This window comes from Fukomys damarensis, unplaced genomic scaffold, assembly GCF_012274545.1.
Source record: "Fukomys damarensis isolate Sample0158 unplaced genomic scaffold, DMR_v1.0_HiC HiC_scaffold_1, whole genome shotgun sequence".
Taxonomy (NCBI): Eukaryota; Metazoa; Chordata; class Mammalia; order Rodentia; family Bathyergidae; genus Fukomys; species Fukomys damarensis.
The window spans coordinates 44197914-44225010 of NW_022900913.1; the positions used below are offsets into that span (position 1 = coordinate 44197914).

Consider the following 27097-nt stretch of genomic DNA (forward strand, 5'->3'; position numbering starts at 1 on the left):
AAAAAAAAAAAAAAAAAAAAGGAAAATTTAAAGTTCAGAAAATTTCCATTTTGTAATACACTGGACTGGAGTTTTTTATCTTAGTCTTCTTTACTACATAAAAAAGAAGTGTTAAAATAAACAAAAATCAAGTGAAAACATCAGGTGCACTATCTATCCACAGTTAGATGAACCAGACACTTTCATGATGGACTTTTGCTCTCTACAACCTTTAAGGGCAGAAGGAGCCTGTAACTTCTGGTTATGTGTGTCTCATTTAGGTCCACATGGCACTGAGGCACCACCCAGATTAGTGGGTTAGCTTCTTCTTTGAAGACAGTTTTCATAATTTCCTAATTTTAATTAATGTCACTTAAGAATTGCTCTCAGATATTGTGTCCTTTTAGCACGCACTGACCAGGCCAATCTTATATGACCTGGTTGGCCTTGGCCTGCTCTCTAACAGGAACTGGATATCTTATGGGATTGTGGGTAATGATTTTTATTGCTAACATCTTCTTTCTTACATTTTAAATAAAAAGTAGGTGTTACCCTGAATAAAGTATTATGTCTAGATAAAAGCATAATTATGTAATCAAATACATACACATTTAAATATTTCATCTTTACTCTATTTCTTTTATAGAGAGAAGATAAGGAAAACTCACTAAGGAGTTTCCTTAGTTTAATCTAGAATATATGAGAATCAAATAATTTGTTATAAGACTAGAATACAGTATAATGATACCTAGACATGGTGACAATTTTGTTGTAGTGTTGCAATGAAACTCACTCTTTATTTTCATCCTGTAGGATTAAAAATATAATCATTCAAATGTCAAAACATTAAGCCTTCCTTTTTTGATGCTTTATAGTATGAGATTAAAAATAGAATATGTATGTTGAACTGGTATTTTAAATTCCTTAGTTTGTGGATTGAAAAAAACACATTTAATTTATATTTTACCCTTCATGGAACTCTTTTTGTCTGTCTGTCTGTCTGTCTGTCTGTCTCTATCCCTCTCTTCCTCCCTCCACCCACCTTCCTTTGTTCCCTTCCTTCCTTTTGGCACTGGGGATCTATCCCAAGGCCTCATACATGCTGGACAAATGGTCTACTATTTAAGCTACATCCCTACCCCACTCCTGTTTTTTTTTTTTTTGTTTTGTTTTTTTTTAGTAACAAAAAGACATCAGTATAATAAAGGACAAAGATGCAAAATGGCAAAAAAAGGTAAAGAGGAAAAAAAGACAGTAAAAAGTTATCTGGTAGCCGATGACATTACAGTATTCTGCCAGTAGAGTTCTTGGGATTTAACAGCTAGTGTTGGTAACTGCATCGACAACCCCAAGTGATGACGATATTAGAGGTGAACTTACAAGAATGGAAGGAAAAGAACAGTCTACCTAGATCATAACTAAAATAACACCACTTTTCATACTAAAAGATTTTGACTACCTGGGACCCTAATAGAATTTAGAACAGAATAAGCTCTCTGCTCTAGAGATGATCAGAAAGTCCATGGCTTTGCACCTGTTTTCTTTGTTTTAATAAAATTTCTGTTCACACAGACAGTTGATTTGGTCTCAAATCAAAGGACACATATAAATACTGCTATAGGGGAAAGAGATGTAACTCCTAAACCTGCTAGGTATCTGAAACTTGAGTCTGTATTCTCTAAAATTGAAGAATGAATTCTTGCAACAATGGAGGTTAAGAGTAGGAAAAATTATTGAGAGAAAGGTAGCTTGTCTAACAGAGACAGAAAGGGGACCAGAAAGTTGGTTGCCTACCCACCCCACTTTTCAAAGATGTTTATTCTGCAAAGCTATGTGGTGAGATGGGTACAAAATGGGACAAAACTTAGGAAATTTACAAGGTAGACATGAGGTTATATGAACCAATAAGATTACAAGTACAGTCACCCAGGTAATATTGACTGAATGGGGATCAAATGGGAAAAGAAGTCACACACAATGAATTTCCCATTTAGAATATCGATCATTGCTATCTATCTCTAGGGAACAGCAGCTCTTCTTTTTATAATGCTGACCAGTGAATGTGCCTCAAGTGTTCTCCTTGTTGGTTCCTTGTTATGTTGGCTTTTGAAGGGCTGGCACCTTGAAGACTGGGGCCTCAGGAGCTGGCACCTTAAGGGAAGCCCTGTCTAACCTCCTACAAGATATCTAATTAACTTCCCTATCTATAATAATACTATAACACAGAGGTTCTCAAAATGTTTTAGTGCATAAACCACATAATGTCTTAAAAAAAAAAAAAACTGCACTCCTTTGGTCAAAAGAAAGAGCTAGTAGTTCCACCTATTGAGTAGTTAGTGCGAACCATTTAATCAGGGTCCTTCCAAACAATTTCGCACCTACTGAGCAACACACAACTTCTCACTTTGGAATGAGATTGGATATTACCTTCCTCATTTCTGATTCCACCTCAACTTTTACTTATACTTAACACACAGCCCTGTTTTGCAAAGGCGGGTCATGGGAAGGAATGTCATGATCTAAAGATGAAATATAACTCTCTATTAGCTTTGTAGGTGAATATGTTTCTGTGATTTCCCCTGATATTTGAAAATATCCCTCCCCGTTTGAGTTTACTCTGGTGTCTCAAAAACCCTGGCCCTTGTCCCATTGTCCCTTCCTCCTCTATCCTCTAGTAGGGAAAACTCAGGAACTGGAGAAGGATGATTGGGTAGTAACTTCCTGTGCTTAATGAATGGAATTTGGCTTTCAAAGGGCAAACTGATTGGCTTACAAACATTCCTTCCAGTAAGGATCTAAAATCTAGCTAGGAGGGGTTGCAAACATTTCATGTGTATCTAATGAAGACTAGAAGCACTAATGCAACAACTCTTATCTTCATTTTAGGAGATTCTCTAGTAAGACCAAGGAAGAGTCACATAAAATGGGATACAAATATGAATAGAAGTTCAATCCCTTGTACCCCCCCAAAAAAGAATAGATGTATAGTTCATGCTTCTGCCTTTTTCAAACTTGGAACTATTGGCAATACCAGTGGGCACAAGCAGTGAAGAGGAAGAGTTATGGGCACACATCAGGGGCACTTGATAACTGCTCAGGAAAGGAGCAGTCTGAGATGTCAGGAGGGGGATGTTGTTCCCTCCCCGAGAGAAGAATGTCATCCTGGGGCCCTCCAAAGCCTGATCACTGAGGTCTACCCGGCTATATGTTACATGGGGACAAGTTAGGTGGACTGGACTGCGCCCCACCCAGCCTTTTATGATATATAAGCACACTTGCTTCCTCATTGGCCCTGTCACATGTTTCCACACCACACTCTGTTCACAAGGGTAAAGTATATAAATATAGTAAAACAGCTTAGTGGGTCATCTCAGCTTTTGTATGCCAGGGTGTTCTCCACACTGGATGGCAAGTGGGGACCAGTTATTCAGGTGAATTGATTTTTCATTTAAGTGGTTTGAGAGTTAGTTTATATTTCAATAAATTAACAGCCAAATGGTGTTGGTCTTGTCAACTGTTCATTCTCCTAATAATCTTCACGATGCATAATAACTTTGTGTGCTTTCAGATACACACATTTTATTATTGTGTGGTGGGCAACAATCGAAGTAACTTATTGTGAAGCTAAAATAATCTTAAATGTGTTTTGAAAACTTTGTGAGAAAAATGTGCCAAATAAGCGTATGTACTTTTATGCAATTTTCTTCATGACATTACTGGGGCAACCTGCCACCACCTCTTTTTTTCTATTATCAGTGATAATTCAAATTTGTTTTCTATGTATATATTTATTATACCCATTCTAATACTTAGCATTGCTTTATTTCTTAGCTTCATTAAGAATTAAGTTGCTGCCAGGGATTTAGCTCAGTGGTTATGCCGCCTGCCTTGCCAAGTGCAAGGTCAAGTTCAAGAGTTCGATCCCCAGTACCAAAAAAAAAAAAAAAAAGAATTAAGTTGCTATAGTGGTGTCTGTATTTAACAAACTCTGTGGTAGTCTTGAGGCAGAAGCCTTAAATAAGTGACATTTTTAGATTCTGAGTATAACATAAGCCTGAGTCAGCTGTACTTTTGTTTGATGGCTTTTTTGGTCACTCTGAGCTTCTATCTTACTTTAATTCAGTTGGGTAAATAAATTTAGTCTGTCTATAGTAGTTTACAGCCTTTTGTTTGCAATGGCACTGTGAAAATAATGCTCTCCTAGAAACAATTAATGTTTGTCATGTTCATAAAAAAAAATAGGATCACTGAGCTATGGATCTTTCATCTGTAGAATGGCATGATAACTTCCCTATTGCATGGTCTGGGAAAGTGTCAACTAAGATTGAAGGAAAAAGTGGAAACAGCTTTTTCAAATGGGAAGGGGAACAAGAAGCAGGGAGGGAGGTGAGAGGAAGGGAACAAAAAATAATTAAGATATAGTAGGTACAGGTACAAACCCCGCATGATAAATGTCATCATTACATATCACAAACATGTACTAATAAAAACTGAAAAAAAATCCCCAACTCCCTCCCCCCAAAAGAACATGATATTTCAGAAAACAAAAAGAACTACTCAGAAAGGTGAAGAATAATATACACCTGCAACATCTATTATGCTTATCACTGCTATCACTATTGGGATTTTTCTCCTTATATCTCAGCTATTTTACCAGTATCTATTTATAGAATATGAGACGATCACATTTTATTCAGAAGTAATTACCTACTATTCACTTTGCCAATAAATTAAGCACTTCTATTCAAAATTACAAAGCATTGAAAGGTTTTTCCAAAACATTTCATTCAAATAGATAATCATAAACTTTTCTTGGTAGTGTTTGTGTTTGAAACCGCTGAGGAATTTTCTCCATTGGAAAACTAAACCAAAACAATAGCTATAAAATCATCAAGTGAATAAAATGTAATGTTGTCTATAAAACAGGTGAATTAAAAACACTGGACAATACACACAGCATTATTCTGAATGAGGTAAGGTAATAAAACAGATTTACACATGGCCATATGAGAAGTCCATGAAAAGAAGGCATAATTCCTTATGCGTAGAATATTATATGTTGTTATCAAACGGAATACTGAATTGGTAATTATTCTATTTATTTTTCCTCATACAGAAATTTCATCTCTCAGGTTCAGAGACTGTTTCCCAGGCGTGAGTGAACATGAAATGAAAACTATATTGCTCCAATGAACATATCCCAAGGGAACGGGATCACTAAGAATGCCAATCTATTTCTTGAAGAATACAACGAGTTGCATCATAGTCTGGTTAATTTTTCCATCTTATGTGAGCCTGATCAAACAAAAAAATTTATTGGTTCAAAGTATATGAGGCCAGCCAGGTGTGGTGGCTCACGCCTGTAATCCCAGCACTTGGGAGGCTGAGGCAGGAGGATCCCTGTGAGTTCGAGACCAGCCTGGGCTACATAGTGAGTTGCAGGTCAGTCTCAACTACAGAGTGACACCCTGTCTCAGAAAACCAAAAACCAAAAAAACAAAAAAAAACACCCAAAAACAAGAAACAAAAAAACAAGCAACAACAACAACAAAAACAAAGTATATGAGGCCAAAGTAGGCATTGGAAATACTCTAATTAAATATGAAATGTTACAAACTTTTCAAAAAGCGCATATGTGTATTTAATCTTTACTAAAAAGAGTAGAAGATATGAAATAATTTGTATATATTAGCATTCAAAGCTCGATTTGTAAAAATTTTTAAAAACAGGATCCATAACTAGAGTGACGTAACACATAAAACAGAATACTAACTCATTGTGAATTTTCTCCTGCCCTCTATCTAATTCAAATGTTAGAGTACTAATTAGTGCTCAAGAACACATTAGCACTCAATCTTGTCTCACCTAGTTTATAATTATCTATGATTAAGTTCAGAATGCATCTACTAATCTCTCATCTGCTCTCTTTTGTGATCAGCATAGTGGCTATTTTAGCCCTCTTCCTTCCTGCACACCCCCTGTCCTTTGTTATTAATGGCTATACCTTCCATTTGATTGAAAAAGAGATCAGTAGCCATGGATTCTCGAAACCATTTACTCCTTGAGCTCCAGATTCATATCCCCTCTTGCCCCATTTCACGTGCTTCCTTGTTTTTCCTAAACAACACAACAGTTAGTACTTTTTTCAGCAATAGCCTCTTTAATTGAGTTTAGATCAGACTTTAGTCAGCAACAACAACTTTATTTATTTATTTATTTATTTATTTATTTGTTTTGTTTTGTTTTTTTGAGACAGGGTCTCACTGTGTAGTTGAGACTGGCCTTGAACTCACTATGTATCCCAGGATGGTCTCGAACTCACAGCGATCCTTCTGCCTCAGCCTCCTGAGTGCGGGGATTACAGGCATGTGTCACCACGCCCGGCAACAACTTTATTTTTAATATCCTTTTGTCCTTGAATTTTTAGTCTCTATCTTCTGGATTCTTTATCCAGCTCAAGCACTAAATTTTTAAACATTATTTTTCATAATGTTTTAAAATACAGTCTGAAAAGCCCCTTCAACGTGACTCTCCCTCATGCAGGCTACTCCTCTCCGCTGCTTTGCTCACGAACCTTCTATAAGGATGTGGGCGTCGTCTCAGGGCTGCACTCTGGATTCTTTCCTTACCTACTGGGCTTCTAATTCTATCAGCTAAAACCCCTCAGTCAGTTATCACCTGTAATTACTGGGTCTTTGGATGACAACTAGTTATTCTGATTTGTCCGAGTTCTCTGGACTGTTATTTATGCTTTTAGTTCCTGTGGTTAACGGTTATTTTTTCTTCCTACCCTTATCCTGTAAAAACCAAATTCATTACTTACTATCTGTCATTATGCTGTCCACTATCGGTCTTTTATTTCTCACGGAAACATCATTTACTTACTCATTCAGGGTGCAAACATTAGCATTTTGTTTCATTGTCTTTCCTGAAGGTCTGTCCAGCACACACATGTGTAGTACCTCTTGTAGCTGGCCCAACCTATCTGTCCTACTGCCACTGCCTTGGTTTAAGTCTTTATCATATTTAATCTGCTTTACCTCTGTGAATTTGGCATCAACTACTTTTCTGTAGTCATTTCATTGTGCAATAATTCCACAAAAGTAATCATAATTCATGAAAACAAGAATGTAATCAGGCCAAACACCAGCTAAAACCTCTGTAGCTCTCAACTTCTAAAATATTTGACTTTTTTCTTAGCATATTTTTCTACTCGCACCAAAGAGACTTTTTTATTTTTAACCAACGCATGCTGTTTCCATTCCTCACATTTTGAAAATATTTTCCCCTTCGCCGGTTATTTTCGTCACCCTACTCTTGGTCAGACAGAGGCCTCCTTCTCTTCTCCATACCCCTGCAGTACTCTGTAAAATACCTCAAGGCTGGTGTCTGTCATATTTTATTACAATGGTTTAAAATGCCAGACTCCACTGCCCCACAGATTGGGAACTTCGTATACACTATGGTTCTCAAGAAGTATTTACATTATGTGTGAACGAATAAATAAAAGTCCCAAATTTCAAGCCTATGGAAGTGGAGCGAGGAGAACATAGAAATAGGATCACTGGGAAAAGAAAATTGTTTAAGGATGGGAATAAATATCAATTATGCAACTGCTCAAAAAAAGCAAGAACTATTAAGTTGCAATAATGAGTAAAAAAAAATTAACTTCTAAGATCTTATTTAAGACATACCTTGATGATCTGTTACGATACCAAAAGTAACCCTCAGGGATCTCATGGAGAATAGATCCTGTAAGGCCAATTGTAAACTGTTCCGAGTTTCTCACATGGTGCCAGGAGAGGGTGAGTGTTACTAGACAAATGTCCAGATTAAGAGGAGAGAAGTTGAGACCAATTGAGAGGGAAAGGAGGATAGAAGGAGAGAGGCAGAGGGAGAAGAGAGGGAGAAAATCCAAAAAGTGACCCTACAGGTATTGGGGGTATGCAGAATATTCCTGAATACAGAGAGAACAGTACACAAATACAAACATGTGCTATAACAATGACGATCTGAGAGCCGTCAATCCACTTTTCTATTTTAATTACTGTCCACTCTGTGCCGTGTTTTAAACTGTGCTCAACCTAACATTTTTTTTTTTTTGTGGCTATCTCTAGTGATTCCTGTTCAAAAATCAGTTTAATTTGAGAAAACCCCTACAAAAGATTTCTCAAGTGACCTGGAAAACAAGCGCCAACTTCTGAACATACATCAACTGAGATATCTCCAAAACATGATCTACTCTAATACAACAGAGATTCTAAAAGCCGAGTTTAAAGGTTTCTAAACACTAGAAAATGGCCCTTTCACCTGAGTAGCTAAAACTCAGGTCCTACGTAAATACAACCTGGTGGTTTTAGCGCAAGATTCTATTAAAAATTTAATTCTCATGCTCCCCAATGCATTTTCCAGGAAAAACAAGTGTTTATCACAAGTGACAGTGTGCTCAGGTTGCAGCTACCATTCCTTTTCAGCTTGTATACTTTTATTCATTCTATTTAAGAGTTAGACAGCAATGCAGTACAGCCAGAATCATCAGCTGTATCCAACCACCAAATCTTTGGGAGGGTGTGTGTGTGTGTGTGTTTGTGTGATGCTGGGGATCGAACTCGGGTCCTTGCCCTTGCGAGGCAGGCTCTGGAAGCAGTGAGCTAAATCCCCAGCCAATCACCACCTCTTGAGAGGAGTTTGTCTCCTACAGGTGCTCCCTCTTCCATTTGGCCGCTCTCATACTCACATGTCACTGGCGATGGAGGAGTTCCGGGACATGGACTTTGGAGAGAGGTCATAGTCGCTATCTGATCGATACAGGAAGGACTCCCGGCGTTGACTGTGGACAAAATTTGCTTGAAGAATTAGCCCAGATCCTGGGCTGGTCATGGGATCCAAGGGACTCCGTCCCGCAGATGTGCCATTGTCCACATCGAAACTGTAAAGGAAAGAAAAACAATTACGTTGCTGTGAACTCTAGCAGGTTGATATTTTAGCAAAGGGTGTAGCTTTAGTTCAGGATTTGAGAGTAGGAAAACTTAACAGCTGATTCTTGCTGGTAAAGGATGATAACACTGAAATAAGTAAGAGTAGCAACCACAGTGGCTTCATGTTCTTATTTTCCTAAGATTTTGATCAGACACAAACTCAATTTAACTTTAGTTAAAAAGGAACATTCTACAAAAGTAGTTCTTCTAAGTATAAAGTTTCTTTTTGGAAAAGAATACACAGTAATTCATTAAATATGTCAGATCTACCCAACAAATGCCCATCATACGCCTAACGTCCTCACTCATTCAGACCTGGTTTTCTTGCCTTCCCCACTACACCGATTCAATCTCTATTTTCTGTTATTCGCTCCATCCTTCATTGCCAGTATTTTATAGTCAGGAGACTATCAATGCTTACCTACATTATCAAAGTAGCCATTATAATTAGTCCCTTGCATTCATTTTCCAGCCTGTAACAAGTACGAATTTTTAAAAATGCAAATCTATGTTCTTCCATTTAAAATCCGTTAGTAACCTGTTACCCTCAGGATGAAGTCCCAACCTCTTGGCTATACGGAAAGTCGACCATCTGCTTTTAATCGCAATTACTCACCTCCTCAACCTCAATTTGCAACTCCCCCCGTCAGGTACTCCAAACTCTGTGCGTATTGAACCACCATTTCCTGGTCATAAGCCTGACCTCTGACTCAGTCCGTCTTCCATGCATGATTGTCATTCATCCTTGAGCACTTAGCCTGCTTCTGAAAAGCCTCTCTGCTATCTCAGAGGTGCATGTAATGCTCTTTCTCTGAGCTCCCAACATACATCCCCATTTCCAGTGACAGAACTGGCAAGGCTTTCAACAGCTTTGACACCCAGTCTTCACTCCTAGTTTGTGAGTTTTCTGTAAATGGAGACTGTGGTAGTCAGGGTTTTGCGAGGGAATACATTTAATACAGAACACATAGTTTATAGGATTATTTTATGATATTTACCCAAAAAGTCAAATACAGAGGAGTGCAAGAGATTAACTGCACACCAGAGGCCCAAAGAATCCAGCCAAGGGTCTAAATCCCACAGCAAAGTGCCACACAAGTCCAGTGAAGGCCTAGAGTCCAAGTCAATGTGCTCCATGAATCCAGCCAGTGGCCTAGAGCCCACAACAACATCTCATGCTTACCCATATTGAGGATCTTTACCTGGAAAGCCTAAAGGCCAGTGGCGGAAGCCAGAAAATCTGCGCCAGGGGGGTGAAGAATTTGTGCCACCCAGCTGAGGGCTCTATATTGGAGCCAGGAAGTGACATTCACAGTGAAGATCAGAGCTCCCCTGATGAGAACAGCAGCCATTCCCAACAACAGCGAGGCCCTGAGCGCGTTCTCCAATGCGAACAGCCAAGTTCGAATCAGGAAAACCAGTCTCAGGGAGCTTCTCCTAGAAAATCAACAGCCCACGATCTTCCGGTCTTCCAATCTAGGTCTCTTTTTATGTCTATTGACAACAATCCTCAGGTGGGTCTTCCACGCCCAAAGCACACTGACTCAGTTCAGCTGGATGTTCCAAGCTGACCATTGGTTAATCCACCAGCGACTGTATTCTTTGTGCTCCACACAGTATTTCCCAAACCTTTGCTGGGGCCAGGGTGCAGCTCAGTGGTAGAGCACTTGCCTAGTATGCAGAAGGCCCTGTGGGCTACACCTCGAGGCACAGAAACAGAAAACAAAAACAAAAACAAAACAACCTAACCAAATGGTTTGACTCAATGATTGACAGGTGTTGTGTTTGACAACAAGATTTTAGAGTTAGAAGGAAAAAGAACCACATACACACAGATTTGAAAATCTAAGGCCTTATAATCTAGATAAACTTTCCCCAAAGAGGAAAGTGTGAAACCATAGTCAGCATTAAAGTCAACTGTTGTGTGCTCCTAGAAGAGCAGAGTCATAGTCTGAAACAATCTGGAAGGTATGAGATTTAAAAAGGAAGTTGAATGAACAAATAAAAGGTTGAGCTGTCATCAGTATTTTTCCCATTAGAATTTTTATACAAACTATTAGCCAGATGTTTTTGAAAACACTTTTTATTTCCTTTATTGGAGTTATTAACAATCTTGTAACTCCAGGTTTGGGAGCTGAAGTGGAACAATAAACTAAGGGCTTTCATGGATGGATGTATAACCAGAGAACTTGGTCTCCACATCAATCCATCATAGAAAAAGCAAAGAGAAAAGCCCTTCTAATGTAGCTTGACCCATCAACAGTATGCTTTCCAATTTAAAATCTTAGAAATGTGCCATCTTACAAATGCACATATTCGGTCCTGTAAGGACAATGTGAGGTTATCTAGCTGAATAGATTAATTTTATAGAAAGGATAACAGATCCTAGAAAAGTTAATTGACCAAAGTCACCGAGATAATTGGATCCAAGCATTTATCCCTCCTGACGTCCATCCAGCTCAATTGTATAGCTCCGTGGTCAAAAATATGTCAGTAACTGACAGCAAACATGGGAATCTTATTCACCTGGAGAGGATGGGCAACCGTGTCCCTGGACCTTGGCGATCCCAAGGAAAGCCAGAGAAGAAAAGCATTTCTAATCATCAAAGAGACATACTAAGGGATTTCAGGCAAGTTCCTTTTGTATCTACTTATCTAAGCTACTATGAAGCACCTGCTCCGAACAGACTGATACAAAAATAAAGGTGGGCACATGAGAAGTTTCCATAGAGAAGATATTTAAAGAGGGCTTCTGAAGGCAGATAGAAATGGATTTTCCTCCTCAAGAATGAGTTACAGCAGCTCTTCAGCATGAGGACCTAAGAGTGTGATCACATATCACCCATACTGATTTTTTAAATAATAGTAAGATGATGCTACTCTTAAGGAAATAATGTGCCCTTGTTCTGCATGAACAGAAATAGAGAAGACTAGGAATGTGAGTCTTGGTTTCTCTCAGTTCAATTGAATACATTTCAAAACTAAAAATCTGTAATTTTTATTTTTAAATTATAATACTTTTTCTAATTAAGATGTCAACTTTCAGAGACTCTTTACTATGACGACCCCCCTCGCCCCAACATACTAGAAATTGAACTCAGGACCTTAACTATGCAAGGTCGGCCACAGCACAACTGAGCTAAATTCCTGGCCCTACTTCACTATAATTCCTGGAAAAATATTGCTAAGTATAGGAAAATCTTTAACATTTTTGCCATAATATTACCTATTAAAACCAAAACGTTTCAGAAAAATGCTTGATATTCTAACAAACTTTTCTTTGTAGGTTGTAATATAACAATTTTTCCACTAGATGGAGATATTTCCTTAAAAAAGTCATTTAAAATCAATTTGAAGTTCTAAATTATCTATTACCCAAAGATTCATGAAAACGTCTTAAAAAATCATCCAAAAAATAAAATTTAATAATCTATAGAAAGTGATTCAGAATATGAATGAAATTACTTCAAAGAAATATAAATGAGAATTTTTTATTTAGGAATATTAATGAGAATAAAAAATTGACAGTGAAGATATAAAAATAGTCACTGATATTTTTTAAGATTTTCATTTTTAAAGTCAACTAAATTTTTTAACAAATCATAGAATACTGTATGTATTATGTTGGGGCAAAGTAACATGAATATCACTAACATTTTGGGGAGTCACTCTAAGTTTTGGTAAATAGAAATTTTCTCAGAACACAGTTAGTTTTGGAGGTAGAGCTAGGGACTGAGATCATTTTCCTGGTAGAGTTCAATTATGTTAAATAATCTTGAAAATTCTTTATCAGGAAAAAGCCTTATTAATGAGAAACCCTACTGTAAAGCATTACTAAATGTCAGTATTGACTGACCTTTTAGAAAAAGAGACTGTACGGTATTATGACAGACTCAATGAATAAACATTTGTAGCTCGCCCTTTGTCCTTAGATTAACTCTGTAACAAGTGCAGATATACTAAACATAACATTTAGGAACAAGGTACTAAAGTCTACTCAAGGCAACAAAACATGAATCAGAGAAAAAAACCTCTCAAACATATGGCATCTGTATTACATACAGAAATAACCAGTACATTATGTGAATTAGTACACAATCACAAATGTGATTTAGGCAGTGAACATAAAGGGAGTTTAAGAAGTGGAAAGACGTGCGTCTTTGAGGTTCAGATAGAGTAGAGCTGGGGTGGAGGCGGGGTTCCAGCCAAAGTAAAGCAGCAGAAGCAGTGCCAGAAGGGACACAGAGGAGGTGTACTGAGCAGGACGTGCAGTGGGCCTGCGGGCTGGCACAAAAGAAAGTGGGGGCCTAGTGAAATGACAGGTTTTTACGGCTCAGCCTCATAGCTAGGACTGGTGTGTTCATGATTAACAGAAGCTTGGGAAAATATCTAAAGAAATGAGGATGACAAAAATATCCAATTATAATAATCATGACCACAATACTAATGATCATGAAATTTTGAAGCATACTCGGGGTGCAAGGGAATTGTCATGATAACTCTTTGGCATGGGCACCGTATTTTCCATTTGACCAATGAGTAATCTGCAGCATAGAGTAGTGGCTCTCTGCTAAGTCATGGGTTGAAATCATACATCTTATCAATGTGTTTTAAATTCAAACTGATTCATTCTAGAGCCTGGGAGAATGGACACACTGCATTTATATGCCTTTATGGTAGTGTTATATTAATAATTTAAAAACACAAGATTACTTCTCAGCTTTTTTACCTGGGAGAAACTTTAAACATCAACTTGAAGTGAACATTTTGATTAACTTACAGGTCATGCCTGCCAAGGCGAATTCTACTAGGGTTTGTGTTTTTTAATTCATTACTTTTATTGGTACATTTTAGGTCTACAGCACATTGACATTCATCATTGTGAATTTGTACCTCTACATAATATATCTTGGTGCTTTTCTTTGCCCCTCATTCCCCTGCCCTCCCTTCAATCCCTCCTCTCCTCCCTATTTACAAAGATTTTGTTTCCATTTTTTCCTTTTCTCGCATTTATTCCTTTCCCTTCTTTCCTTGCCCCTGCCCCTGCCACTTTCCTTTCCCCTTTGCACCTTTTCTTCCTATTTCACATTATCGATTATACATTTTGATCCTTATTTACACTTTCAGTTTTTATAACTTACAGATCATGCATGCCAAGGTGAATTCTACTAGGATTTTAGAGGACCCAACATTTTGGAATTTGTTCAATCCTCTGACTTATTTGTGTTAAACACAACAGTATGGTGGGAAGCTGTCTCTGCTGTAACCTATTTGATGGGTTTCTTTGGAGGTTGAGATTTCTTTTGGAACGAAGGGAGTGTCTGTCAACTAGGCCTGTGCAAAGGCTTAGCAAAAGGCACTGATATCCTCACTAACTGATATCCTCTCTTACTTCACATGTTTGCTTCCTCTAAAGCAATTCCAAGATGCATGTTTTCCTTAAAAGAGCTGATTTTTACCAGAAGGCAGTTGTAGAGAAGCAATGATACAGGTGCACAGGTCTCCAGTAGGGAAGCAGTAAGAGCAGGAACCAGCTGGCCTGTTGCTGTCAGCATTCTTGAAGGCTGTGCATGCCTAGCACGGTCTGTAGAACCAGTTCTCCCCAGGAAACAAACAGAAATCAGACCAACTGACCAACTGACCAAAAGGTCCTCATACTTTTCTATTTCGGTGGCATTAATAGATGGTAAGGCATTCCCTGCCCACCTTCCATCCAACCTTCTTGACTTCTCCCATATCTCCCATCTACTGGTCTTACAACTATTTTTGTTTGCAGAGGGTCATCTCTCAGTCTGATGCTCAACCCTCTCTCCTTGTTTTTTTTATTTTTTATTTTTATTTTTATTTTTTTGCACCTCTTATCTCTCCCTTGAGCCTGGGTCCTGCAACTATCCAGGGTAAATAGCAACCCTTATCTATTGTAACATTCAGGATCTTATAGTAACTTCTAGCTTGGAGCCTGAAGGAGGGGAGACATAGTGAGGATTACGGTAAGGGCTGGGAGCCACTGTCAATAGCAGTTTTCATGACCAAAGTATCCGTGAAGGGTCCTGTGGGGAAGACCCTGGTGAGTGTTGCCAGGAACCCTGGGAGCCTCTAGAGCACTACTGGAGAACTAGAGCATTCCTGGAGAATGCCGCTGCTGCTGTGTATTTAGAACCATGGTATACTGAATGTGTGTGTGCGCGCCTGCGTATTTTACTGCTCCTTATCAGAAGGTGGGGAGATACCAAGGATGTTCCTGTTAACACATTCACTTGAGAGTTAGGAAATCCAGGTTAAGGTTCAAATCTTGGTTCTGTTACTTTTGCACAATCTTGGCCAAGATACTTTCCCTTCCTAAGTTTCAATTTCCTGACAAAGACAGTTAACACATCTAGCTCTAGAGCCATGATAAGGTCAGGAAGAGAAAATGTTTGAAAAGCATTTACCATATCGCCTGGCAGCTAGGACATTCCCAATACTGAGAAGTTTTCATTTTATTCTTTATTGCTCCTTATCTTCTGTCTTCTTTTATCGGAGTCACTCTCTTTACCTGAACACATGGCTTTGGGAAGAATCTAAAGGGAAAGGAGCTTCAGAAAGGGAAGTGTGGGCCAGATCCCCTCCACCTGGCAATCGACAAGGTGACAGATGCTGGAACCAGGCTGCTCTATAACCTCAACTGCTTACTGGTCGCACCCTACCTTACTTACAATGTGATAACATCCTAGGAGAGGGCAGAGACTTGATTTTTCTCTAGATATCCCTCCCCGAGGAGAAAGGACGGTTTCCTGGTAGGAAACGTGGAAAGCTTGGGGATTTAAACCAGTGGGGTGGGGTTCTGGCCAAATATAATGGGCAGGAACAGTCCTTCAGACCTCAGTCTCCAGACTCAGGACGTACCCTCAGGATCCTTGGTCGCAATTACACAGTTTACTTTCCTTGCCAACTATTTTGTGTACATCAGAGCCCCTGCTCAGTTGGCAAAACAATGGAATCTACTTTGGTGCCATGCTCCTCAGGAAACGGAAGGTTTAATCTTGAGATTAATGAAAATATAGAGCCCGATAAGCATGTAAATTTTTTCTCTTTATAATATTAAATATTTTTACCCATTGTTTGCAATATCACAAGGATCGAACTCGGGTCTTTGTGCTTGCAAGGCGGGCGGCGAAACGACTGAGCTAAATCTCCATCCCTAAACTTGTTTCTTATTAATGACAATGATAATTTGCTCATTCAGAATTTCTCTGCATCCAAATAGCTTCTCTGGAGTAAAATAATACTGCTTCTTGAAATTTACTACTTTAATATTTACTTTGTTCTATCTATAGAGATGAGACTGTAGAAAATAGCATTTTACAGTGATATGCCCTGATAACAATATTGCTCCCATCAAATTTAGACTGGATGCCCAGAGAGAATATTTAGCTTCTTTACTAGATTACACAGTTAAATGGTCCAATCATGATACCCCACATACTACATATATTTGCTCAGAAGACATGAATTTAAGAACAGGAACTAAATTTTACCATTTTCACAGATTTGTTTTGTTTTGGTTTTTTGGTACCAGGGTTTGAATTCAGGACCTGGGGCCTGTGAGGCTGGTGGCAGAACCACTACATCCCTGGCCCCACAGATTTTTTTTTTTATTTTTAATGAAGAAAAGCTTGGCACAAAAAATTTGTACTTATATATAAGTAAAAATATCAGGTGATCTCTACAGAAAAGACACTTGTTTCTGGTTTACCAGTCATACTCTCAAGTGACACAGGTGGAAGACAAATGCAAGATGAAAGTGATGGCCTGAGTTAGATGTCTGAGACATTCCTTACTCCTGCTAGCATGGCCACGATTGAAAGAATAAAAGTGTTAACAAGGCTGCAGATAAAATGTGCAGTCACTATAGAAAATAGCGTGTAAGTTCCTTAAAAAATAGTAGTAGTATTACTGTATGATCTGTCAATCCAACTTGTAGGCATTTATCCAAAAAGATTGAGACAAATAGACAAAGAAATAATCTCACTCCTGTGTTTACCATAGCACTGTTCAAAATCAGGAAGCTGGGAAGCAATCTAAATGTTCCTCCATGGCTAAATGGATAAAGAAAATGTGATATATATAAAAAAAAGAATGATAGAACATTGCTCAGTCTCGGTCAAGGAGGAAAGTCAGCCACACGCTACAGCACTGATGAAACTTGAGGACATTAGGCAACTGAATAAGTCAGTCACAGAAGGACAGATACTGCATGATTCCAAGTATGTGAGGAATCTTAACTTAAACCTGTAGAAATACAAAGTAGAATTATTATAGACAGCCAGGTTAGATTAAAAATATTATAGGCAGTCAGACCGGGATGAGTCCCCTAGAAAGTCAGGACAAAGATAAAACACATTACAACTGTGGCTAGAGACACATTTGTTGGAGACCAGGCCTCAAGACAGAGACAAAATGACTAGATCTGCATGATTTCTCTAAAGACAAACACCAGGCCTAATGAAATCTAGATAGACATCAGTCACCCCAGTGGGTGCCCGAGACCTCTGGACTCATCATTTCCTAGAAAAAAGCCTTGGTTCTTTCCAATATATGCTTGTCACATGTGTATTTCCACACTGGGAAATAAACTCATAACTTTATTGGTGAATCATAGCTACAACTCAAGTTGTACCCATGTGGGTTTTGCTCTATAAAACTTTCCTGTAAAGTGGGGTCCCCAGCTAGCCATTCGGGTCCCCTCCTGCCTCACCTCTCAGGAACTATCCTCTCAATAAATATTTCCCCTACTCTTAACCTCCGTTGTTCCTAGAATGCATTCCTTGATTTTAGAGAAACCGATACAAACTTGGTGTATCAGACATCTATCAGATTTCATCTGCTTTAGAATGATGGTTCCTGGAGCCTGAGACAAGGGGAATTAGGGATTTGTTACTCAGTCTCGAGTGTCAGGTAAGTGAGACCAAAAAGTTCTAGAGATATGCTGTGCAACACTGTGCTCATAGTAACAATAATGCACTACCCACTTCAAATTTTGAAAGATTTCATGCGATATACTTTTGTTTTCACTATAATAAAAATATAAGGATAGCAAAAGGGCTCAACCCATCTAAGGAGACAAATGTGTGGTAAGACTATAAAGGCAGAGTCCACAATGGCAGAAGGAGGTCCATATAGACAGCAATTATCTACAACGGATGAATCATGCAAGGCATAATTATGTGTATGAATATTTATATTCTAATTAACGAATATGTATATACAGCTATTCATAATGAAGTATGACTATGTGCCGAGAAGATAAGAGAAAGTGGCAATTGTCTGTTTAGGTGGTTATTGGCAGGCCTGGATTTAGCTGATGACTTCTTTTTGGCCTCACCATGACTGAGAAGGAAGCGAGCATCACACATTTCCTCTCTCACCCAGGGGGCACATGCTGATCCCACCGAGAGCACAGAGGGAAGAGCAGGTGGGCGTAGCTCTCCAGGCTGGGATAGACCTGGGAGCGAGACACAGGCCTGCAAGGACTGACTCAGTTTGCTTTCTTTGCGCTGAGTGCAAAAGGTTACCAAAACCCTTTTCCTTCCCGGAACTCCTAAAGATGTCGCTTCTTCCGAATGTAGTGTTCCCTTAACCTGTTTCCTCAAGATGAAGCCTAAAGAGAAATGATATCTTACTAACAAAGTGGCGGTGGAGAGTGTTTCTATATTTATTTTTCTGAGATACAGGGCAAGTGAAGTTGCTTTAATAAAACTACATTGGAATACGGTTTGTTGTGCCCCACACTCCTTCCTACCCACATTGATTTTGTACTTTACACTGCAGACAGAATGAGCCTACTTCAACAGAAACCAGACCACCACAAGTCCCCTTTCCTTTATGGGGTCCTATTTTATTGAGAGTAAATACTATGTCCTGTCAGTGGCTTAAGGCCCTGAGTGCTGTGGGCCTCTGGAGCCTCTCTGAGCTCCTCTCCCAGCCCCATCTCTTCCTCTTGCTCACCTCTTCATCCTTCTGTTCCTTGATTATGCAAGCATATCCTTGCTCATGGCCTTCACATTTGTGCTTCTTTCTGCATGAGATACTCCTCTGCCCAGGTATCAGTTCCCTGCCATTTTCCTTGTGAGACATTTCCATTCTACCCTATTTAATATTGCCGACTCTCTGAGTATTTTACAGTCTTCCTCCCTTTTTAGTTTTCCCCACAGCATTCATTTAGCCTTTGGCAAACTCGGTTTAACTTATTATTGTTTTTAATATCTTATTCTTCCCATTAGAATGTAAACACCACAAGCACAGAGATTTAGAGATTTGTATCTTTCTGGATTAATGTGTCCACAGCACCGAGGATGGTTCCTCGTGCGTAACTGTTCTTCAATAAACATTGGTATCGCGAATGGATGAGTGCCATTGTGTGTAGCACTACTCACTGTCTCCTGGTTATTATTCACCATGGTTATCTGCACGAGTCTACTTCAAATGAATTTCATTACTGTTTGTAATTTGGCTAGGAAATGACCATTTGCTTAAGGAAAGAGTTTATCAGCTAGTAAGGTTGATCAATTAATTTAAAGAAACGATCTGGAAAGGCAGTTAGAAGACTGGGGTCTAAAGGCATTTTGATGGGAATGATTTTAAATATCTTTCCACTTGGTCAACAGTTGGCTGTGCAATCAGGGCTGGAATCGTAGCACAACAACGGTTTTGTAGCACAACAATGTCATACAATTTTGAGAGTCCACTTCAAGAAAAATAACACAAAAACATTCTTAGTTTAAAACTTTGCAAAAAACTGTAAGTATGTGAAGCTGCTAGTACTCCTGCCTTCCAGAACCTGGAAGGGATTTAGGCCACCAAGGGGCTCTAAGATGGATTTCATTGGTTCCACCACAAATCTGTGTCTCTGGTGATTACAGAACAGGAAAGGCATGAAAAGCAGTGGACTGGCTGAGAGTGAAAAACTCACCACCCTACACATAAATGGTGAGTTATTATTTGAGGTTAATTTTTCAGAATTGTTCTTTCCCTTCACAGATGTTTCTTCTTCCAGAGAGTTCCCAGGTGATTATCAGCTGGCCTTTTGAAGTTCTGAAAAGATTGATTTTAAACCATACTTGTCTTCCCAGAGATTAAGATTACTTTTTGGATAGGTGAGCTCTAAAATATGATTCTCAATCATACCTCTGACTACTAGTATGTATGTATATATTTAGACTTGAAAGAAAACTAATTTCTAAAAGCTTAACTGTATAAGAATTATTACATTATGAAATTTTTTGTGACAATGCTTACCATTAAAATGCTATATGTTAAGATTAAATCAGTCTACAATAAAAATATAATTGAAAACAAAAACTACAATAATTCTACTAGATTTGACTTAAAAACATAACCTAAATCTGTTTCTTTTCCTCAAATGGATATGAAAACTCATACAGCATGTTTTTTTCTGGGTCTGGACTGTCCCTCAAACAGGTCAGGAAGCCTTTCCCAGCCCTACTATTAAATCTATTTTGGAGAAGTGATATTACTCAGTTTCCAACCTCAATGATCCAAACACATGGGTTTTCCACTTAAGGGGAGGAAGAGAACAGACAAGGGCTCCAGAGAGTTATGTGGTCTGACTTAGATATGATTTCTTTACTTTTACTGGGATAAAGGATTTATAAAATTTAATTTGGTGATTATTACAGACAATTGCTCTCTTCTGTAATTCTTTTAAAATACATCATCACAGCAACTTGCAGCTATACTTTGAAGTGAAAGAAACTGGACGCACATGTAAAAATACTGCATTGTCTCTCTGGCGTAAGAAACTGAAAACGTAAATAGGGACCAAAATGTGTAACAGACAATGTGAAAGAAGAAAAAAAAAATCATTCAATAGGAACGGGAAACTAGAGAGGGAGGAGAGAGACAGAAAGGAAGGAAGGGCAAAGAAAAAATGAGAAAAAGGAAGAAAAAATGGAATGGGGCTTTTGTAAATAAGGATGGGAAAGACAGGCCAAGGAAGGGGAGAAAAATGGGAAACAAAGAGGAATCAAGATACAACATATAAATGTATAAATTCCCTGTGATGAATCTGACCATTATGTAACTCCAAACTGTACCAATAAATTAAAAATAATAGAAAAATACATTATTATAGGGAATAAGAAAGAAAGATATAAATGCTCACCTAGATCCAGACATCTCACTCTGCTACGGCTACTCTGAGATGAGTTTCCCTTTTGATTTCTTATATGGAATGAATTATACACCTTCAAAGGTTTTAAGACACTGACAATGGCTGTCAAAAAGCTGTGGGATTTCCTACAATAGGGATTTTGAAGAGTTAAAAATATTTTCACATTTCCTTGAAATGATTTTGTCTATAATCCTAAGGACCAAATGATTCTGGAAAAGCAAAGAACTTAATAATCCTGACCGTGAATGTAGCAAATTCTACTTGCTGTTTGCCAACTTCTATTCTCTGCGTGATCCTGGACACACAAGACATCCTCATCCCTATGCCTCCCTTTCAGGGAGAACAGGCCCTACGACTGCATGTGAGCAGGAACGCTGCCTAGGACCACACTCAGGCCTGGGGCCCGTAGCTCCTCCCACAAGCCCGCCTTCCTAAGCTTTCTCCTGCCAGCTGGAAGCTGGGGATGGCGAAACATGGAGGATAGTAAAAAATCTGAGATGGGGAATCCTGGTCCCAGGCTGAGACCAAGGAAGAGAGCTCTCTTACTCTAAACACTACACTAGAAAATTACTGGATTTGTTAGTTCTGCAGTGCTGAATGTGTCAATGTAGATACTGGACAAGAAATATTTTATTGTCAGTTTAAGAGACCAAACTCATCTGACCATTATATCTTTTTTTTTTTTTTTTTGTTGCAGGGGATCGAACTCGGGTCCTTGCGCTTGTGAGGCAGGCCACCAAACCGCTGAGCTAAATCCCCGGCCCTGACCATTATATCTTGAGGGAGATAAAGTAATACGCAGAAGAGAGCCCGCTATATGTTATATAAGTAGTCTTCAGTTGCCTACTATTACCAGAGTAAGAAGTTGTTCATTTGGAAGACATAAGGACGACAGTTGCAGTACCCTCCTGCTTCTAAATTAACAGGATTTTCCTTCTTTCAGGATGACCAAAATTATTGAGAATCTCTTGATAAGTTCTATTGACTTCTGAAGTCTACAGTAAAGATAAATGTACAGCTATTCTGTAAAAAAAATCCTTTTGATATCTAAGTATCCCAAGTTCAGAAACAATGTCCATGTCTTCATTGTTTTGAAAGAAAATCAATTTAGAGTTCATTCCTTGGCCATTAGGCCATTATAATTCTTTCTATTTTTATGCAATGGTTCCTCTCAAATATTTGGGTACACTCATCCATTCTGTCACAACTCATCTGTTTTTTTGGTTAGATTATGACACCGACTACGTGCACTTTGTCTTTTTTTTTAAATTATACAATTTACTCTGTATAATCTTGGCTCTCATTTTATTGCATATTACACTCCTTTTAATATATGACAGATGCTTTTTAAATGAGTCCAGAATGGTACATTCTGGTCTCTACGTGTAGGGTAAACAAGGCTTTGTGTGAGGCAGCCTTTCACCCTATAAAGATTTCTCTAACTGGCTTTAGATGGTCTTGTCGGAATCTTCAGACTTAGGGTTTTTTTTAGCAGTCTAATGGTTTTGATTCCTGGCTATAATATATTCAGTACTACGCTGTGCGACCACAGTGTGAATATGTAAATAAAACAAACCTCAGTCTCTGTCCTGTGTATGTACCATGAATATCAGTGGTGGCTAACTTGATTATAAATATGCACACTTTTACAGAAATTTGTGTAAAATTAAATTATGCTCTCTTTCTCATATATCAAACTAAATTAAAACAGAATAGATGTCAGTAAAAAAAAGATTAGGGAAAAAACACATGATTACTATTTTTCTGACCTCTGAAGTTTAATTTTGACTACATTTTGAAAATAGGCCTTGATAATTACAGAGTAAGTATACGCATGTACTTCATGAAATCCACATCCGAGGTTTCACAAACAGTCAGTGTGGGGGTCATCTTCTCATTTTTAATACCTATAAAATCTTAACATATGATTGTTTTATCCTTCTTTTTCTGTAAAAGTCAGAACTCAGCTTTAAACTTGATCAGAGGGAAACACAAATCCAAACCCTGTTTATGCTTCTTCTGCTCTTGGCTTGGTCTGTGTGACTGTCCTTCAGCCTGGCTTGTGACTAATCCACCAACATACTTGGCCCCCTCAGGCCACATGAAAATAATCCTCAGGGTACTGAGTACTTTTCCATTTGCCATTTCCAGGAGCCTCTGATGGTCTGCGACCATGACTTACTGAGGGAGACAAAGAAATTCCTCCCAATTCCTTCCCTCCTGTGCCTCTCACATTGCCCTAATTATTTCTCCTTCCCCTTCAGTTCCCTACATATTTATAAGGTACCCTGTGATAATGTGACACAGTAAGATGTATAATGACCTAATCAGGGTAGCTAGCATTTTCACCTTCTTAAACATTTTTTAAAAGGTTTTTATTCACATAATTATACATATTTTTTAGGTACAATGTAATATTTCAATGCATGCACACAGTATGGCCCACCATGTTTGTAAAGCCTGCTTATTGCCATTGTGGGAATTCACACACGACCTTGGACATTAGGAGTTAAGGGACGGGCCATTGATTATTTTTCTTATTTGTGGAAGAGAAATTTGCAGTTATGTAAAGACAGCAATAGAATGCCCAGAGTCTCACAGAAGCCAAGGCATGACTCAAACCAAAATCATCTGATCTTTGGAATAAAAATTTAAAAGGAGGATTGAACAATTGGATTAGTTTTAATTTCATAATGCTTGAATCAAAGACAAATTCTTACTTTAATCTACCCTATTATAACTCAGAGATATTATCTAGTTAAGCACAATGTCCAAAACCTTTGCACAGAATATGACCTTTTGCTAAAATGAATGGACATGTTTACATGTCTCCAAATTACAGAATGGGGAAGTTTGAAGGAGATTACAGCTTGGGCCTGTAGTTTGGTTAACCTTGTTAATCATCCTAACAAGATTGTAATGCCTTATATGGGAAACATTTAATAACATTTAGAAGAACATACAACAAACAACCATGTGGTTAAACTCATTTAAACATTATTATAGAACAGCTTCATAAGACAAATCCTCAGAGAACACGGGAGGTGGGTAATTCTTTATAACAAAAAGGCAAGCGCTAACCCTGGGCTGTAGAACTAAGTTCAGAAGTGGGAGCCTTAGTTTGAGTTCTGACTGTGTCACCACCTAGGTGTGATTTTGCTAAGTCTTGTGGCTTTTCTTAGACTTATTTACCTCATCGTACAATAAAGAGAATTGCTATCACTCTCAGTTACTGAGATACACATCTCTGTGGAGAGGCTTTTTTTTTTCAGCTTTAATTGAGGTTATTGGTACATTTTAGGTATACAGTACAGTTGCATTCATTACTGGGATCTTGTACCTTTACATGACAGGTCTTGATTCTCATTTTTTCCCCTTGTCCCTTCATCCCCTCTTCCCTCCCCATCTACAAACCCTTTTTTTCCCATCTTTTCATTCTCTCACATTTTTTTTCTTTTCCCTTTTTACCCTTCCCCTACCCATCCCACCTTCCCTACACCTTTAGCCCCTTTCTTCCCATTTCACAATGTCAGTAATCTTATTAGGATCTTATGTATTATTGCAGTTTATTCACACTGGAGAGGCTTTAAAGCGAGTAGACATGAGCTTGGACTCAGAAATCTATATTATTCTTTTTCTTTTTTTTAGAAATCTATATTTTTCAAAATCTGTCATACATTGTTAGATTGGGAGCATCAGATTTGCTGATGTCTAAGGTCCCTTCTAACTTCACCCTCCCACCTTCCGACTGAACTCAGCTCGGCTTCCTCTACCACGTGCTCACTTAGGGTGGAGGCTGTGCAGGGCCAAGTCTGTCCTCACCTGGATTATCACATCAGCTTCCTCTAAGGTTTTCCTGCCCACACACCCTGCACTTCTACAACAGTCTCTCCACCTTGGTTGGGTTGTATGTGCGTAATTGAATGAAAGGAGAAGGGGAAGGGAAGAAGGAAGAGAAGAAAAGAGGAGGAAGGGAGCGAGGCAAAGAAGGAGGAAGAGAGGGAAAAGAGGAAAGAGAGAGGAAGGAAAAAGGAAAAAGGGAGAGAGCGTAGCATGGCAATCTGGATAATGATGGACAATGTACTTAATTTGAGTTTCTATTTCCTCATCTAGCACATAGACATCATAGCACCTTTAGAAATGTGTATTTGTCTGTGAATTCTGTGGTATAAAATCTGTAGCCACCTTTCCCAGTGCATGCACAAAGCAAGTATTCATTATGTACTGGCTTCCTTGCTTTGTGCGAGAATTCAGGGCATTATCGGTCTCAGTTCAGTAACTCACCAACCTGCCAAGAGTACATTTATTCCTGCGATTTTAACTTCTTCTTTTAGGAAGAAATATGGAGATAATATATTATGGTAGCTGAGAACACAGATTCTAGGCTGTCTGGGTTCAAAACCTCACATTCTCTCTCTCTCTCTCTCTCTCTCTCTCTCTCTCTCTCTCTCTTGGTTCTGGGGATTGAACTTGGGTCCTTGTGCTTGCAAGGCAGGTGGTGGAACCACTGAACTAAATCCCCAGCCCTCATTCTCTTTTTTATTAGTATGATCATCTCATGCTTCATTTTCTTTTCCAGTAAATGGTTACCATAGTATTGTGTTATGGGGTGTGTGCGTGTGTGTGTGTGTGTGTGTGTAAGTTTCATGTATGTGTGGCTAATTCTTGTGTACCCAAGGTACACAGCTAATGAAAAATGTGCTTAGCTTTATAACAAGTGTCATTTGTGCTTCTTAATGAAAATTGGTGACTCTTGTAAAACAGCAACAGAAGCAACACTGGAACTGGTCATTTCCATTTGCATGAATAGATAATAGTAACTGAATGGGCAGCTGGAAAATATGTGAGAACTTTTATAGGGAAAGAACAAGAAGAATCTATAGTTTGTATTTAAATCTAATGAAGTCTCAGTTCTCATACACTTATGAATGAAGGAAGAGAAGAAGTCATTTGACTTGTGCAGCAGCTTGAAGTATCTTTGATGCACCCATGTGAAATAACTAAACCTGCCTCTTCCCTTTCTCAGGCTGCCACTAAACACAGACAACTAGAAGGAGGGACAAAGTGGTGTATTTTGAAAGTTTTCTCTGAAATACAGTTATCCCTTTTGAATACTATATCATAGTCTGTATTTTACCTGAGAAATCCCATACATATTTTAAAATACTAAAGAATTTTAATAACAAAAATATATGGTACTGACAACGCCAAAACACTCCCCAGTATAGTGTGAAGAAAGGGCAAAGGTATTTTTGGCTTTAGGATGGGAAGTAATGTGAGATCAGTGTCCTTTAAAAAAAACTAGAAACCTGAGATATTTATTGCAGACACCACGTTAAGATGACCTCAGAAAGGTAATCGTTGGAATGGTGGAGATTAAGTTGCATCTAGAAGGCAAGGTATTTCTGTTACCAAAATAAACACTGCTGAAGCAATGGTACACACTGCGGAGGAACTAAAGAAATAGGGTTTCTCCTGCCTCTTTGCTGGAGTTCTGGATGGTAAAGGAAAAGAAACGATTCAACATGTGAATCTACCACATGAGGTGTGAGGGACAGCGCTGCAACTGCACTGCTACGTGTCTGCCTTTTCCTGGATGCTTTCAAGCTTGGCTGATGGCCCTAAGAGAAAATATGGTCCATACAGCTTTCATGGCTTTACTGTAGTGCCCCCTCCCCACAGGCCTTAACTATCTGTCACTCTCTTAAGTCTGCTCTCCAGCACTTGCTTCCTGAGAGAGAGAGAGAGAGAGCTCATTCTCAAGTCACTCTCAAAAGCAGCCCGTCCAGGCAGATGACTCTGTGCAAGGGATCCAGCCACTCGTGTTGTATGGGCCTTTTCCCAATAACAATAGAAAAGGTATCCTTCTCTGCCATTCATATCTATAGTCTCATTTTTTTTATTATGCTGGACAAAGAAACAGTGCTCAGAAAACTTGGCTTCATCTATTGTTTTTTTTTTTTTTTTT

The 27097-nt window shown here is 38.6% G+C and overlaps 1 protein-coding gene across 3 annotated transcripts in view; it reads right to left on the reverse strand.

Moving 5' to 3' along the window:
- Positions 1–27097, reverse strand: part of Pde4d (phosphodiesterase 4D) — a 1223725-nt gene that overhangs the window by 209494 nt on the left and 987134 nt on the right. For all 3 annotated transcript variants that reach the window (XM_010626919.3, XM_010626922.2, XM_010626921.3), the window contains one exon: positions 8717–8908. In XM_010626919.3, the coding sequence (XP_010625221.1) occupies positions 8717–8908 (192 nt within the window). The remainder of the gene's footprint in view (positions 1–8716; positions 8909–27097) is intronic.